The following is a 14943-nucleotide window of genomic DNA, read 5'->3' on the forward strand; positions in this document are numbered from 1 at the left end:
CGGTTATTTCCTTTACTTTTCACAGAAAATACGTCAAAAAATGTTAATCTTTGGGGCTCCATAATCGTATTAGATAGAAGCCTATTACCACCTACTCCTCCCCTGTTAAGGAACATCAGCGCGGGTTTTCAAATAAATATGATAAATATTAACACGCAACAGATTCAAATAGTATTTGATATAAACGTGGACGGATTTGCCAGCAAAAATGCGGCAAAAGCTTGCCGATAACAAGTGCTAGAACTTCTCAGTGCGTACTGGTGCGGAAATAATGTGCATTCATGCGACACGCCCCCCGGAAACCAGAGATGTCAGCGTGAGGCCTGAGGAAGAGACAATGATCGCGGGCTCAAGGGGCCGCACCTCGATCGATTTTCGTCTCGCTTGCTGGTGTGGTGCACACGTAGCTTTGACTGCGAAGGAATTTTGACTTTGGCTGTTTAATACTCGGTAAGTAGTACCCTCTCGTATTGATTTTATAACTTAAAGTAGCTTTGTATGTAATTTTACTTCCCTTGAGGCGAAGAATTGTTGCAATGAGTTCGAAACCGGCCATCCACGCGACTCTTGTTGCGATTTCGTAATATGCATATGCAACTACAGTTTCTTGCCATCATGAATTCGCCGCAATTGGCGGTCGTTGTTGCACTTTAATCCCTTAGATCTGTACCTTAAAGACTACTTTAGGAAGAATGACTTCACAATGCCATTTTAAGTCGAAATTTACGGCTTTTTCCGCGCAGTGAAAGTCGAAAGTTTGCTTGATGTTTCCGCGTGGGCTTCGATCCCTTCGACGGCTCGGATTCTTCTCTGTCCTTTCCTGTTCCGCCCCAAATACCTTTGCGTGAATCCACTGTTGTTGCTCGAAGGAATATTGGTATTTTGCATGTAGTTAATTCAATTCTTTCGCTATCCAAGCTACAGTGAGCTGTGATTTCAGCTGATTAATGGCTGTTGGGTAGAATTTCCATTATTGACTGAATATTTGATGTGGCTTTCCGACGGCCTGCATACTGCGATTGCATTGTGAGTTGAAAAGTTTCGGTTTAGTGATCTTGAATCATTTTGTGGCAATGGCAACGGCGAACAGAGGTTTTTAGGTTAATTCGATGTAGGTAGATGTTAGGTTAATTTCGATTCTTATTAAAGTTGAAGTTCTCAAATAACACTTTCCAGTGAAAGCTTTTCCGACTAAAGCGCTTGTTAAATAATCGGAAAACAGCTGGTTTCTTTCGTTAGTTTCTTCTGCTTTATTTGCTTGATCAATATGTAACTTTTGCGGCAGTTAGTTTGAGTCATTGCCCAGTATTTGATTATAGTGTAATTGTTGTCATTTTCAAGGAGACAAAGCAAAGTTCAAGCTTTTTATTGTACAAGGTACTTTGTATTCGTGCAAGGGCTTACCGTGTACACATTTCTCGATTATAAAAAGTTGCGAACATCTACTTTAAGTCATCATTTGCAGTTAGTTATTTTTGGTTCAAGATTGGTTATTTTGCTAATAGTTAATAGTGCCAAACTTGCAGTAAATAATGGACACCAAAACCTCTGCAGAAAGTAGACTTTGTTTGTAGCCCCTGGCTACAGTGGGAAGGAAATATTTCAGAGAATAATTTTTACATCACTGTCAATAAGAAAACCATTTCAAGTTTTCTGTGTATTGACTATGGCTGGTTTACAAATATAATAATAAGAAATGGTGATTTAAAACAAAGCTTGTAAATGGGATTATTAGTTTTGCTATCCTGGTTTTACGTAATACCATAGTCCCTCGGTAATACCCACTCACAAGTTGTCAGGATTATTAGTGGTTTCCTAAAGATGTTTACTCAAAAGTTGATTAGAGGAATGCTTCAAGGGTACATATTGTGTTCCTTCTTTCTTGCGAAACAAATTTGATTCACTTTGTAATGCTGGTAATTAGAAAATGTTATTAATGATTATACTGTATGTGAGCCAAGGTAGACTTAAAAACAACTCTCAAATTTTGTCTGCGAGGGGGGAGGGGGGGGGGGTAAATAGGTTCATGAATTGACAGATTTGGCTTTAAAAATTGCCTGGATTGCATACTATTTGCTATAATTGAGTGGGTGTATGGATTTCTAAAATGTAGCGGATTACAGTACCGCCTGAAATCATATGCACATTGGCACGTGTGAAACACGAGGGCACAACGCATGTATTGCATGTGGGAGGAACGAGAGGAAACTGAGTAGTTCACGAACGAAACCCGCGCGGTTCACGAACGAAAACCGAGGTTAGAAATTTATCTCCGTCAAATGGTCGAAAGGCCGACACAAAAGAATCTGTTGGCTATTGTTATTTTTATTGTTTTCGTTTCAATGGATTTTTTTCTCACATTATCCACTTGCTCACAGCGTATTCAGCTTTGAGCGTTGCATGCATGTTTGCATGAGAAGCTTTTGAGTTTTGAATCGAAACTTGTCGCGTCGCGAAAAAATTTATTTCATCAAAAATGCAAAACGTGAATGAAAGCAACATCAAAAATCGCAATTAAAGAAGCCTGTAAAAGCTACTCTGGCTTCAGCCATCTGAAAATGAAGGAAGCGAAATATTTCTGCCGCCAAAGTATTCTTACGGTATTTTCAGATAATCTGAATCTACACCCATGTGTAAATAAAGGTTGCCAAGGTCACGCTTGTCATGTTTTCTTGTAATGCAGAGTAATGTGTAGTCATGAAAACGAACTCATTAAAAGTCTGTTTCTTTACATGGCGAACGTTTATTAAGATCGAAAACAAGTTTCATAGAAGATTGAGGAATCATTGGCATTTATTTTCGGGGAATGTGTTATCTTTCAGGCGACAAACGCTGTCTTATGCAAATGTCGATCGGCTTTGCCGTCTTTGCTGTTCAGCTAGGTTTTTTTGCCGATAAGAATTATTTCGAGCCGATCAAAATAGCTATTTTCGGTCAAATCTTTAATTTGACGCTGGGTTATCTGTGTTTCCATATTTACGGCTTGATAGTACCGTAAGAACTCGTGTATAAGCCGCACTCGCAGATAAGCCGCACCCCCAAATTTCAAGCATGATTTTGAGAAAAAAATAAAACCTGGCGGAAAAATGCCCAGTTGATTGTGAAAAAATGCTGGATTATGAGGAAATTTCAACAATCAATAAAGCTATAAAAGTTGATTCGAATCAACTTTTATAGCTGCACATCGATCAGAAAGGCTCAAGGATCCTTGAGCCTTTCCGATCGATGTGCAGTGTACTATAAACACATAAACGGAAAACACTTCAGTCTTACCCAGAATTTTAGAACTTTATAGAATAAACATCATTTCTGCCAACTTTAACATTTTTGATCTTTTTCTGCCATTCGTTGACAGGTATTTCTTCGTTCATCGCAGTTTTTACATCAAATTTTGCACCTTATTTTGCGCTGTGTTCCGTTCGTAGCTTAGTAACCAGGCACTAGTATCCAGGCCCATCGCCAAAAGACACGTGGAACGCCTGGGGGTTTAAAATTATTCACGGATGAAAAGCTTGGTTTTAGTCGCTGTTTTGAGAGGAAAAACTTTTTCAAATTGATCAGTCTCCTTGTTATTTTTGTTTGTGAGGATAGTAAAGAGCTGCTTTGTCGCTTATATGGAGCAGTTTTTTCAGTTTTATGCGCAAAAATGCGCAGAAGATGCGAAGGATGCAGTGTGAGCGATTTATGCAGATTTATGTGGACCCGCACGGCCGCACCACCGCATCCTGTCAGATGCCTTTTAAAATTGCATGCAATGGTCTCGTAGATAAGCCGCACCCACGATATTGAGCCTTAAATTTCAGCAAAAAAGTGCGGCTTATACACGAGTTTTTACGGTAGTCAGAAATGAAAAAGGACACGTGCAGTATCCTGTCTCGTTGTCCCAGACATTCGGTATGCTGGAAAACAACTCAATGAATAAACTTGTTTTGTCGGCGATCAACGAATTGATCTTCATTTTCTGCAACAACTTCGCAACAGTTCTTTGCTTGATCTCCACCCCATCTACATCTTGTAATTCCCAGGCCGTTTCAGTAAATTTCCCTTCCATTTCCCTTCTTCAACAAGGACAAAATATCACGCACGACCCAGCTGAACAAAGTTTATCGATTTCTCAGAAGCGACAAGTAAGTAGCGCATGCTATTTGATTACATAACATTGCCAAGTGAATGATTTGATTTTCCAAAGGGACAAGAACACCGGTAAAAAAGGAATTCGAGTGCAAGCAGGCGAAAAAATATTTTCTTGTCTAATTTAAAGAAAAAAGCAAGCAAGCTTTACCCGAGGACAACGTGTCGACATATGTTTAACTATGCAAATCTTGAATGAAATTAATCGAAGCGTGAACAGCAAACAACCTTCAACAGATTTTCGATTTAAAACTTGTCAAGTTATTTTGTTGCTGCGTTTTATTTTACATTTACAAGGCAAGAAATAACCCTGTGATATTTTTATGTTTAGGTGATTAAAACGCTATCTACAATGTCACACCATCGCAAGCGGCAGGATCGAGATGTTTTTCCGATAATGTTTGGACGATTCAGCGTTCTCTTTTGTTCGTTAAGGTTTCCGATCAAATCTCTTGGGTATCGTTGTCTAATTCCTAACAATGCAGAGCAACAATAGAGCTAACAAAGGCAACTAAAAGCACGAAGACGCAGCTTTGAAGAACGCATGATTCCCTCGGTTTTGTCTCGGTTTCGTCTCGTGGTTCGTTCGTTCCTCCCGAGGTGGACGCACAGGCAAACCGTGTGCACTACCCGCGCGTCCACCTCGTGAAACCCGCGGCCGATGTGCATATAATTTCAGGCGGTACTGTAGTACTTTCTTGCCACATAAACTGCCCTAAAATCTCGAGACTGGATCCTCGAGACTTGAAATTCGAGTGACTTGAACTAAGAGACGTAAGGATTTAGTCTCAAGGATGGAGTTGAGACTGTCAACTTACATTTGAGCGGTACTGTAAAGTGTTGATGACAATCAACATTTAACAGACATCCGAATGATAGAAACTCCGAAGGAAAACATCACAGATCCGGACTCCACAAATATTTTCGTTGAAAACGAAATGCAATGAGTTGTCTCGTACTCAGGTTATTGTGCTGAAAAGTTAACAGCACGGATCATCCCCTTGTAGTGGTTTGAATAATTGATATTCCAATCTTTTCAAGGCGACTACACTAAAAACATCTATCACTATTGTTGCTGAAAACTAAAGCTTGTTTTGTGTGCCCTCCGAGTTAGATGTAGAATAAACGCTCAGCCCTTGCGGGTGGGCGCATGACGTTTGGCGGTGAATTATATAAGTGATGACAGGAACTTGTCGATGCTCAGTTGGCGGTAATTAGAAACTGAAAATCATTTTTTAGCTCTATCTCGGAAACCAAAAAAGTTTTTCTTTTCAAATTTTTTGCAAAAGAAAGACCACAAAACTTCCAAACAAGAGATTTAAAAAAAAGAGAATTCACATTTTTGAGTGAAATTGTGGTACACTGATAAAGACCTGCGAAAAATTTTTCTTAACGTTTTTATTGATTTTTTATGTCTTAAAATTAATATGCCGTTTCATTCTCGCGAAATAAGGTTCCCGCAAAAATAAGTAACAATAAGGTACTTTGAATACTTTTGAGAGGTGCTGTACATTTGCATGTCTTGCAAGGTGACAAGCTGTGTCAATCTATTGATTTTGAATTCCTTTTTTGTTCAGAACTAGAGAGGTCTTATCAGAATGTCTTGGGACAGCTATATCGATAACCTTGTTGCACAGACTAAAGATGCCAGTGGTACTACACACTGTGATAGAGCCTGTATAATTGGTTTAGATGGAGGAGCTGCCTGGACTACTGCTGCACATGCCAGTGCCTTAAAGGTAACTGTGTTAGCACTATTTTTAAAGTTAATACACTCTTTTTTTTAAGAATACAGTTTTTCCGACCCAGGCTGAATATTCTTATTTTTCTGCCGATTTTAGGCTGAAAATATTCTTATGAACATTCTTAGAAAATACCGTTTGACATTTGTGACCTTTCACGCGAAAACGTACACTAACGACTTTCCTGCGAATCGAAAGTTTTTCCCGGAAGGTTGAGAAAATGATTTCTCACGTCCGACAGTGTATTCCCACGGGAGATATCTTTAAAATTAACCTCAAATCAAAAGAACTTGATATTTGCATTCTTTGACTTCTATCAAGTCAAAAAAACATTTTTCGGACAGTTGCTGAACGAAACTTAAATCTTGAATAAAACAAGTATCGATAATCGAAAGTTGTAAAGCAATGATGGCTAAAAAGCAGAAAAAGCACCGTGACTGTTTAACAGAAATAGTTACGTGACCGTCTTCAAATTCAGCAGATTCAGCCCACGTGCGAAAACTTGGCGGCGGCGTTGATTTGCATTTTGATCAAGCGTCTTGGTAAAGTTTCAAAACAAGTAATATCTTGGGTTTTGCAACAAGTATAAAGTTTATTGAAACAGTAAAATACTCTGCCTTCAACAAAGTTGACTCGAATTGACTCAAAACTATCGCTTGACCTGCGGGACTATATCGCTTGTAACTTGAAACCCGAGACATTGCGAAAGTTGCGAAACCGCAAAACTTTGATATGCCGCACAAACAAACAAGACGCAGGGAGCTTTTGATTTGAAGTGAAGTTTGGAAAAAGAAAAATGTTCAATGAAGATGATGGTTTACAAATTGAAAGAGCAAAGCTGTTCGCTTTTTTTTCAAGCGAGAGAGCTTGTTTGCAGGAACAAGTCGACAGTGGATTCCAGGTAATTTTTCCTCGACCTCAAATCAAAAGCGCTTGACGTTTGCACACTGTCAAGCATCGAAACATTGTTCTAGTAACTCGTTGAATATAACTTAAGTTTTAAATAAAACGTAAAACTGTATGAAAGCGGGTTTGATTTTCTTTAAGTTTTGTTTAATAGTAAACTCGGTATCGAATGTTCTTAGTTTTTCCTTCGGCTTAGCTTTTATGACACAATATAAATTACAGTATTGTGAAAAAGTAATGCACCCGAAAAGCGTGAATTTCGTTCTTTGTTCTCGCGAAATTTTGCTCAAAATGTTGCGCAAAAAGTTCGCGTCACTTCGTGCGAAATTTCGCGAGAACAAAGGCCGATATTTCTTAGAATTTTCCTTACCTCGACGATAATTCGCAATATTTTGCTACTCACTTGAAGAAAATTCGTGTGCAGCTTAACAGTAGTTTGGTAGTCTTCGAGCAAAATTCTCCTCGTGATTGGTACGATCGCTTGGTCATGTTACTTGACACAAAATATATCTTGGTTACCATTCTTTTCAATTCGATGTAACGTGAACAAAAACTGTTCCATATGAAGTCTAAATAATACCACAACAATCTTGAGTGCTAAGAATAATTTATTACTTACCAAAAGTTCCAAGTTCATAAAGGCAAACAGTGCGTTCGCAAAAACATTCACGGAAAGATCGCGCTGACATCGAAAGCAAAATTTGCTGCAGATGTTACTAATTCTCGCATATTTTTCGACCCTTTGATCCAGATAAAAGACAAGCATTGCAAGGAACCTTTCTTCTTCACTTAGCGTAAAAAGGTCTCAAAGAGTTACAACAACATCAACATCGCAAAAACGTTCAGAATCGTCTTGTCGAATCAGCCTTGTGCCCAGGACACTCTGCCATTGTCATAGCAACCGTTTGGCCCCAGATCCTCCGAGTGCGTGCATGTGTTCGTTCTCTCGAAAGTTGATGTTGATGGGCAGAATATCGTGATAATTTCTAGACTTCTGTACTTTCTTGGATACCAAGAAGAGAAAAGATGAGAAGAATTACTGTTTGGCTAACCGGTGTATAGATTTAATTGTGGAAAGGAAAGGACTTTACCTGCTAAAACAACTGTAAGTTGTTATGTGCCAGGCGCCTTGTTCGATCAACATGCAGTTGTTCCGAGTTGTTTTACGCTATCAGGCTGCACAGAATCAGGCTTTTTTTTGTTCATTGTCAGTAACAGGTAAATACTGTAGTAGCTGTTTGGATTTCAATGCGTTTAATAAATTTTTGTAGTCTAGATAAACTTTCATGTTTTCTTGCCTCTGTTCCAATTTTTAAAACAACATCAAACGCGTTTTAGCCATGTCTCACACCAACACAACAGTTTTAAAAAGAAGGCGATCAAGATGAAAGATCTAAATTTCATTTACGGCGAGTTTTGCTTGAAACACTTGTAAATGCCTCGAAATATCACCACGAAAGTTCCGGATCAAGCAAAGTATCGCGTGAAAATTCGCGTGGTTCCAAACAATAGAAGTCACGAAAATACGACGAAACTGCACGAAATGTCGCAGAAATATCGCTTCAAGCGAAATTTCCTCGAAAAGCCGCGAATTTCGCCGAATTTCGGGTGCATTACTTTTCCACAATACTGAAGTGAGTCGTTCAGAATTATAAGAACCCCGAATTAGCCGTTCATGACTGGCCGCTTGAATATTATTTTTTCATGAGCCTTGCAAACGGGTTTGGCTACTCATTCGGAATAATTCATGAGCCGTTCGAGTCGTTTAACCTCCTGTTTGGAATACTTAATTAACCCGTTTGAACTTTCAGTGGAACTCGTTTCAAACGACTTCAAGACTCGTTTACAACCCGTTCGATAGTCGTTTATTTCACCTGTTTACTAGAAAGCCGCTAGTGTACGTTTTCGCGTGAAAGGTCACATTTCCGTTTTTCCGTGTATTGGGATATCAATTACAAGTGTTTGGTGTCCAGATCTGTATCGTATTACATTGTGCACATGTACCATTGCTTTTCGTTTTAAACAAAGCATTTTCGCTTTAAACAAAGCATTCCTTTCAGAGATAAAGTGACGGGAATGAAAATACCTGATTTTGTTTAAACTAAAAACTAAATTCTTTTCAAAATCCCTCCAAGGGTTTATTCTTAAAATTTTCCAAATTTCAGCCTCGATATTCTTATAAACTAGATTCTTATAAAATAAAAAGAGTGTATGGCGTCTCATTCAGATTTTTTGTTTGGATGTCTGAATAAACATTAGGCCTTTACAAGAAGGGACCTAGATCTATCCAATTTCAGAAAATTACCAGGTACTGTATGTGTGGGTCAAATGCAGCCTTGAAGTATGGTGTGAAAATTGATGCCTTAAATTGTCTCTCAAAGTTATAATTTGATTTTTTTCTACAGCTTTTCCTTGTAAAGCTTTTTCTTTGTACTGTCAAATGCTTGTTAACAGAAGTCTTGATTCTTGTGCAACTTAGCTGACATCTAGATGTAAATCCTACAAGAAATATAAGCATCTGTAAACCAGTCACATGGCATACCATAATATTGATCTAATGCAACAAAAAATGTCGGCTAAGTCAGGGAACACAGCTCCATCTGTGTTTGTAAGCTTGCCAAATTTCAATAGAATTCAATAAAACATATTTTTAATATTGCCTCGCTCATGCTGAGAATCCCTAGAATTTTGCTTGGTTTTGCATCTTGACCTGCACAATATATTCTCCACCATGACTGTCTGTTTTCTGTCTTCTATGTTGTGTTAGCTTCTCGGACCTTTATTTTATAAAATGATGTACTGTAAGCGAGTTTCATGTTCTAGAATGAAACAGTAGGAGAATCCCGAGCAACTGTCATATACAATTAAACACTGCAATCCTTTTGACAGCAATAGCAATGTGCATTTGCTATTATGCTTATATGTTGCATGTTTTTGATAAACATCAAGTTTACGTGTGGGTATTTGGACCCTTTGCCCACAATATGTGACACGTTTATTAGTCGTCGAATTGATAGTACAATAAATCACATGATCGCCCTTTTTTGAATACATTAAGAAATTTACATAAATTATATAAGAGTGTTAACAACACACCCTGGGGTTGCATTACGACTTAGTTATAAAACGCTTCATCTCAACAGTCGAAATCTTGCATGTCCACAGTTCGATAAATGTCACAACTTCACTGTTCGAAATGACACAATTTCATCACGTTTTCACCTTAGTGTTCGCTCTTTTAAATAATACAATTTCATCCCATGTTTTCAGTTCAATGCTCACTCAGAAAGTTCGACAGGAATTAAGTCCTGTATCACTCTACGTAGTACTCGTGGCTTTCGCTCACCCTTGCCAGCAACCTTGACTTTTGCTGATCGAATCTGCCCATCTCTGCCTGGCAACAGTTCTTCAATCTTTTCCAGTTTCCAAAATGTTCCTGAATGTGGGCTCTCCTTGTTTTGTTTCTTGCATCTCTCATTGGCACAATGGATGTTTTTGTGGACTCAAAAGATACTTGTGCTGCCATCTCTTAGTGAACTGCTGTAGAGATCGTTGGTGATGCTTTGCTCTCTTTTTCAAAGTCTCCTTAACACTAACAACTTAAAAAAGGTTGGTTTCTTGGTGCATTAATAATTCGTCTGCCAGTAATTAGATGAGATGGCGCAAGTGGCATGAAAATGGACTCTTCATCATCATAGACGTGTGTTAACCATTGTGCATTTATGATTGCCTTAATCTCCTCCATTATGTTTTGTAGCTCATTGTGGTGCGCCCCACTGTTTTCTTTAAGGGTTCCTTTACAACTTTAACCATGCCTTCCCAACCCCCCCCCCCCCCAGTTCTATGTGATGTGATTGTCAGTTAAGTATCGCATAATCTCATCTGATTGTATGATCTTCCTTATATCCCTGGATGCGGAACCGAAGGTCTTGCCATTGTTAGACAGGAAGGTGACGGGTAATCCTCGGCGATTTTTGAACCTCCGAAAGGCTAAAAGAAATGATTTGACACTCAAAGAAGGTGTCAGTTCCAAATGAATCACTCTTGTGGATGCACAAGTGAATAAGCAAATGTACACTTTGTCGGAGCCCTTTTCCTTTGAAGACTTTCCACTGTGTATGTACAACGGTCCTATGAAGTCTGGCGGCGGGTCCAGAGACACTCTTTCCATTGGTAAATCTGGAGTCAGTGGTTGTCTATATGGAGCATATGGTTGACTGTGTCGGTGAATAATTGGCATAACATCGGGGAACTCAGATGTTCTTCAGAGCATTTGGGTCATTAATGAACGTTTTCCACTTTGCCAAAGCCTTTCCTTCCAAGCTTTCATCCCAGTTGACCTTCTTGACACATAGACGTTGGAAGAGGACCTTCATGCTGATTGTAAACGGAGTCAACAGTCCAATCGGATTAAAGATTTTAGCTGACAGTTACAGTATAGATCGTTTGGTAGCTGGAAGGGCTTCTGCATACTCAATTAGCTCAGAGAGGTCATAATGAAATTCGTCTCGAATCACATCCTAGTAAATCCTGAGTATCTTCACAAATTGTTCTGTTTCCGGTTTAACATCTTTGGCACTTAGTGACTCTTCTCTCTTGAGATCTTGTGCAGCTTCGCGTTTTTTTGCAGGGGCTTCCATAGCTGACTGGCTTTTTCTTTCTTCATTCTGCTTGATTTTCTCACGGAATGACTGACAGTTAAAATTCCACTTATGCAGTGAGAATCCTCCATCTTTCATGATTTCCTGTGCTTTGTCGTACAAGTTCACAGTTTCATTCTCGCGAAACACTCCTCCTGCCAGATCATCAACATAGAGGCTTGAACTTAACAAAGATGTTACTTCTGGTTCCTTTTCTTCGTACTTGGACAGATGGTGTTTTATGGTACTTGGCAGGATTGCTGGACTTGGAGTTAGCCAAATACAAGCCTTTGAAATTGGAATTGCTTGATTTGCGGACAATCTTTCACAATATAATCGAACCATAGAAACCTCAGCATTCTTCTGCCTTCTGGGTTGATCTGTATCTGATGAAAGGCCTTTTCGATGTCCGCTACCATAGCAATTGGATAACCTCGAAACTTAACCACAATATCAAATAGGTGTGGCACTAAGGTGGCAACTTTGACATACCGATAATAACAGGGATTAACAGACTTCATATTGAAATGTGTTGCCAATGTTTCTAAACATTCCAAATGTTTTGCAACGATTATGAAATGGTTTTCAATGGAACTTTTATTCGTTTAAATGCATTGTCCATGTTTCAAAACGCATTGACAATGTTTACAAAATCCATTCTTAATGTTTGAAAATGCATTAAAACGTCAAAATGGTTAATGGTCGTTTCCGTTAAGGGTCGTTTTCGCAAATAGGGTAACATATTAAAGTTCTATAACTAATGGATTTTTGGGTAAATAGATAAGCGAAATAGCACGTGACAGCATTGGCATTCTCTTGTTTACAGCAATACATTTGTAAATTGCAACAATGGCAAAAGAGTTCGATTCATACATTACTTTCGTCCGATCTACATAGACAAGGTGAAAAATATACTAACTGTTTTGTGCACTGCATTCACTTGATATTGGAGATAGCAAGTAGTAGTGGCAGTTTATTTTTTGCTGTTGTGGTCTGATCAGAGTTTGTTTATAGCCTGTACAGTTAACCTCTCAAAAGTATAAGTTGACAGTCCCTTGCGTCTCAAAACTTGATTCTTGATCTTTGTGATTTGAAACTTGAGACTTGATTGTGAAAAATTTCAAGAATTCAGTCTCAAGTCTTGTCAAGAATTTTGACTTGTGACTAAACTTCTCAAGAAATTAATTGGAGAAACAGTCCACACTCATGAATGCACAGACACCTTCAAACCGAGCAATCTTCTCACTTACAGTTGAAAATATAAATATTACTTTTGATTGTGCTAATGAAAGTTTCTTGGGTGAAAACATTAAGGGTTTTTGCCTGTGTATTTTAGTAATGGCCGATTATATTAAATCTATACTTCCAAATCACGGATCACGAAATGTTTTATGAAATTGTTGTGTTGCAAATGGAAAGGTTTCAAATTGTAATGGAATCAGGTTTTTAGCCAGGAGGCCGTCTAACGGACGGCCCCCTTTCAGGAATAGGAGATTAAGAGCACCTTCCTAAAATTCAGTATACATGTACAAACCTGAAACAGAGATTCTATTCTAGCTTTGCAAACTGATGGTTGTATACAATGTAAGCCTACACAGAACTGCAGGTATTGTTTAGAAAAATGCATTGTTATCAGAAAGGTATATATTATAAGTAAATAATTTTGTGAGTTAGGGATAAGACAATCATTAATTTTTGTTTTCCTTTCCCTTCCCTCAGTTACAAGGTCAAGAAGGGGTGAACATCGCAAAAGCTTTCAAGAGCAAGGATTTTTCGCCATTTATGGCAAGTGGCATCCTTGCAGAAGGACAAAAGTATCAATTCTTACGGGTGGAAGAGGACAAGTTAGTTCTTGCGAAGAAAAAAGACCATGGAGCGATCACCCTGCAAGCAAGTAAAACAGCAATTGTCATAGGCCATTGCGCAGAGGGATGTCAGCAGGGGAATGTAAACAAGGGTGTAGCAGTAATTGCTGAATATCTTGAAAGCTTGGGCATGTAACAAAATCTGAAATGTGCTAACACTGTTGTAGTTTAAGGACGGTATCGTATCTTCCATTTTGAACCTTGTTACTAATTTTGCTCCTCAAGGCTGTGTTGTAGATGAGATTAGAGCTTATGACAATATCTGGTTGTTGATAAACTGTTTTCTAGTTTTCTGGTTGTGATTGTAATAAAGTAGTGACAGTATGAAAAAGGTTCTAAATTGGCTTTCTATTGTATTGTTTTATTTCAACTAGAAAATTAGAAATTCATGATTTTGTATTTGTTCAGAATAACAGTTTGCCTAAGCATTGTAAAAGGTTGCACTCTTCGAGCAAGAGGAAGTACCTTATTCAATTCCAATAAATATGTCGAATTCTGTGTGCTACGTCATTTGTGTGAATGCAATTCTAACACTAGGTTGATTAATTAGTAGATGTTTTGAGCAGAAAAGGGTTGGGATTGATCATTCTCAAAATTACAGAGCCATGGTGGTGCGGGATATTATAATGGTTATGATCGTTAGTTTCCAGGCAAGGTTACTTTGAAACATTTAACATTGTAGTTGAACTGCGGAATGCAGACAGTAGTGTGACCGTGTCACGGCAGTGTGGCAACAGGCAAAAATTCCCAACTTGATGTTATGTTCTCAAACTCATTAATAATTCATCAAGTAAAAACACAGAAAATCATAACCGTGAAGGAGGTTTGAATACCCGGTCTTAATTTGCATAGATTTTTATGATTTTCTTCCTCCGTTTACTCCGTAGTTTTTGTTTCCGGTTGTAAGCCCCCCGCTTATAGGCCCCCTGGTTATAGGCCCACACCTGGAAACAAAAAACTACATCCGGTTATAACCCCCCCCCCCCCCCCGGATATAATCCTCCCTCTGCTGGATAACAGTTCAGAGCAGGGCTAAATGTTGCTTTATTATGACTTTTTAACTTAGAAACGTATTTCGATAAACACTGCCGTGGCTCGTTTCGAAACGTTTTCTTTTTTCGCTTATACGCCCCTCCGGATATAAGCCTCTCCCTTTAAGCCCACCCAAAACCCCTTACGAAGTTGTCTAAGCCCAAGGCTTACAACCGGAATTTTACGGTATATCAAAGACGCGAAACAGTGTTTCATCGCTATCCAAACACTACGCATTTGGTCAAAAATACACCTCTGCACGTCGTATTTTCAACTCTCGAAGATTTTTAAAGTTGTAAACAAAAACTAAAATTTTGCGCATAAGGAACAATGACATATATAACAAGAGAAAGTTGTTTCTCTTGATATAACTTATGGAATCAAAAACCAAAAAAACAATTCAAACAACGTCTAATCAAAACGGTCCTTAATTAAAGTCGGTTTTTTCCAAGGTCATAATTTTCATTCTCGAGTAATACGGGCAACCTTTTTTCAAGTTGTCTCGCAATATTGTTGCATTGCAAGTTGTAATATAAAGTGTTGTGGCGTGTATGAGCTCCCGTGTTGCAAGTCGTGGCAACACGTTGCACAAAAATGAACTAATGTTTACTTTCCGCAACTTGTTGC

General features: G+C 38.6%; 1 protein-coding gene across 1 annotated transcript; it reads left to right on the plus strand.

Moving 5' to 3' along the window:
- Window positions 1–324: 324 nt before the first annotated feature.
- LOC144663812 (profilin-like) lies at window positions 325–13789 on the plus strand. The gene is made up of 3 exons (XM_078524873.1): window positions 325–450; window positions 5709–5870; window positions 13139–13789. The coding sequence occupies exons 2-3, from the start codon at window positions 5730–5732 to the stop codon at window positions 13418–13420; spliced, it is 423 nt and encodes a 140-aa protein (XP_078380999.1). The 5' UTR covers window positions 325–450; window positions 5709–5729; the 3' UTR covers window positions 13421–13789.
- The last annotated feature ends 1154 nt before the right edge of the window (window positions 13790–14943 follow it).

The sequence above is a fragment of the Oculina patagonica genome, chromosome 8, assembly GCF_052425735.1.
Source record: "Oculina patagonica isolate OP01 chromosome 8, crgOcupat, whole genome shotgun sequence".
Taxonomy (NCBI): Eukaryota; Metazoa; Cnidaria; class Anthozoa; order Scleractinia; family Oculinidae; genus Oculina; species Oculina patagonica.

What these genes read in the sequence shown, in the direction of transcription:
- LOC144663812 (XM_078524873.1), top strand. Translation starts at nt 5,730, where the DNA reads ATGTCTTGGGACAGCTATATCGATAACCTTGTTGCACAGACTAAAGAT. An exon ending in CACATGCCAGTGCCTTAAAG is followed by an intron (nt 5,871 to 13,138) that starts GTAACTGTGTTA and finishes CCCTTCCCTCAG; the next exon opens with TTACAAGGTCAAGAAGGGGT.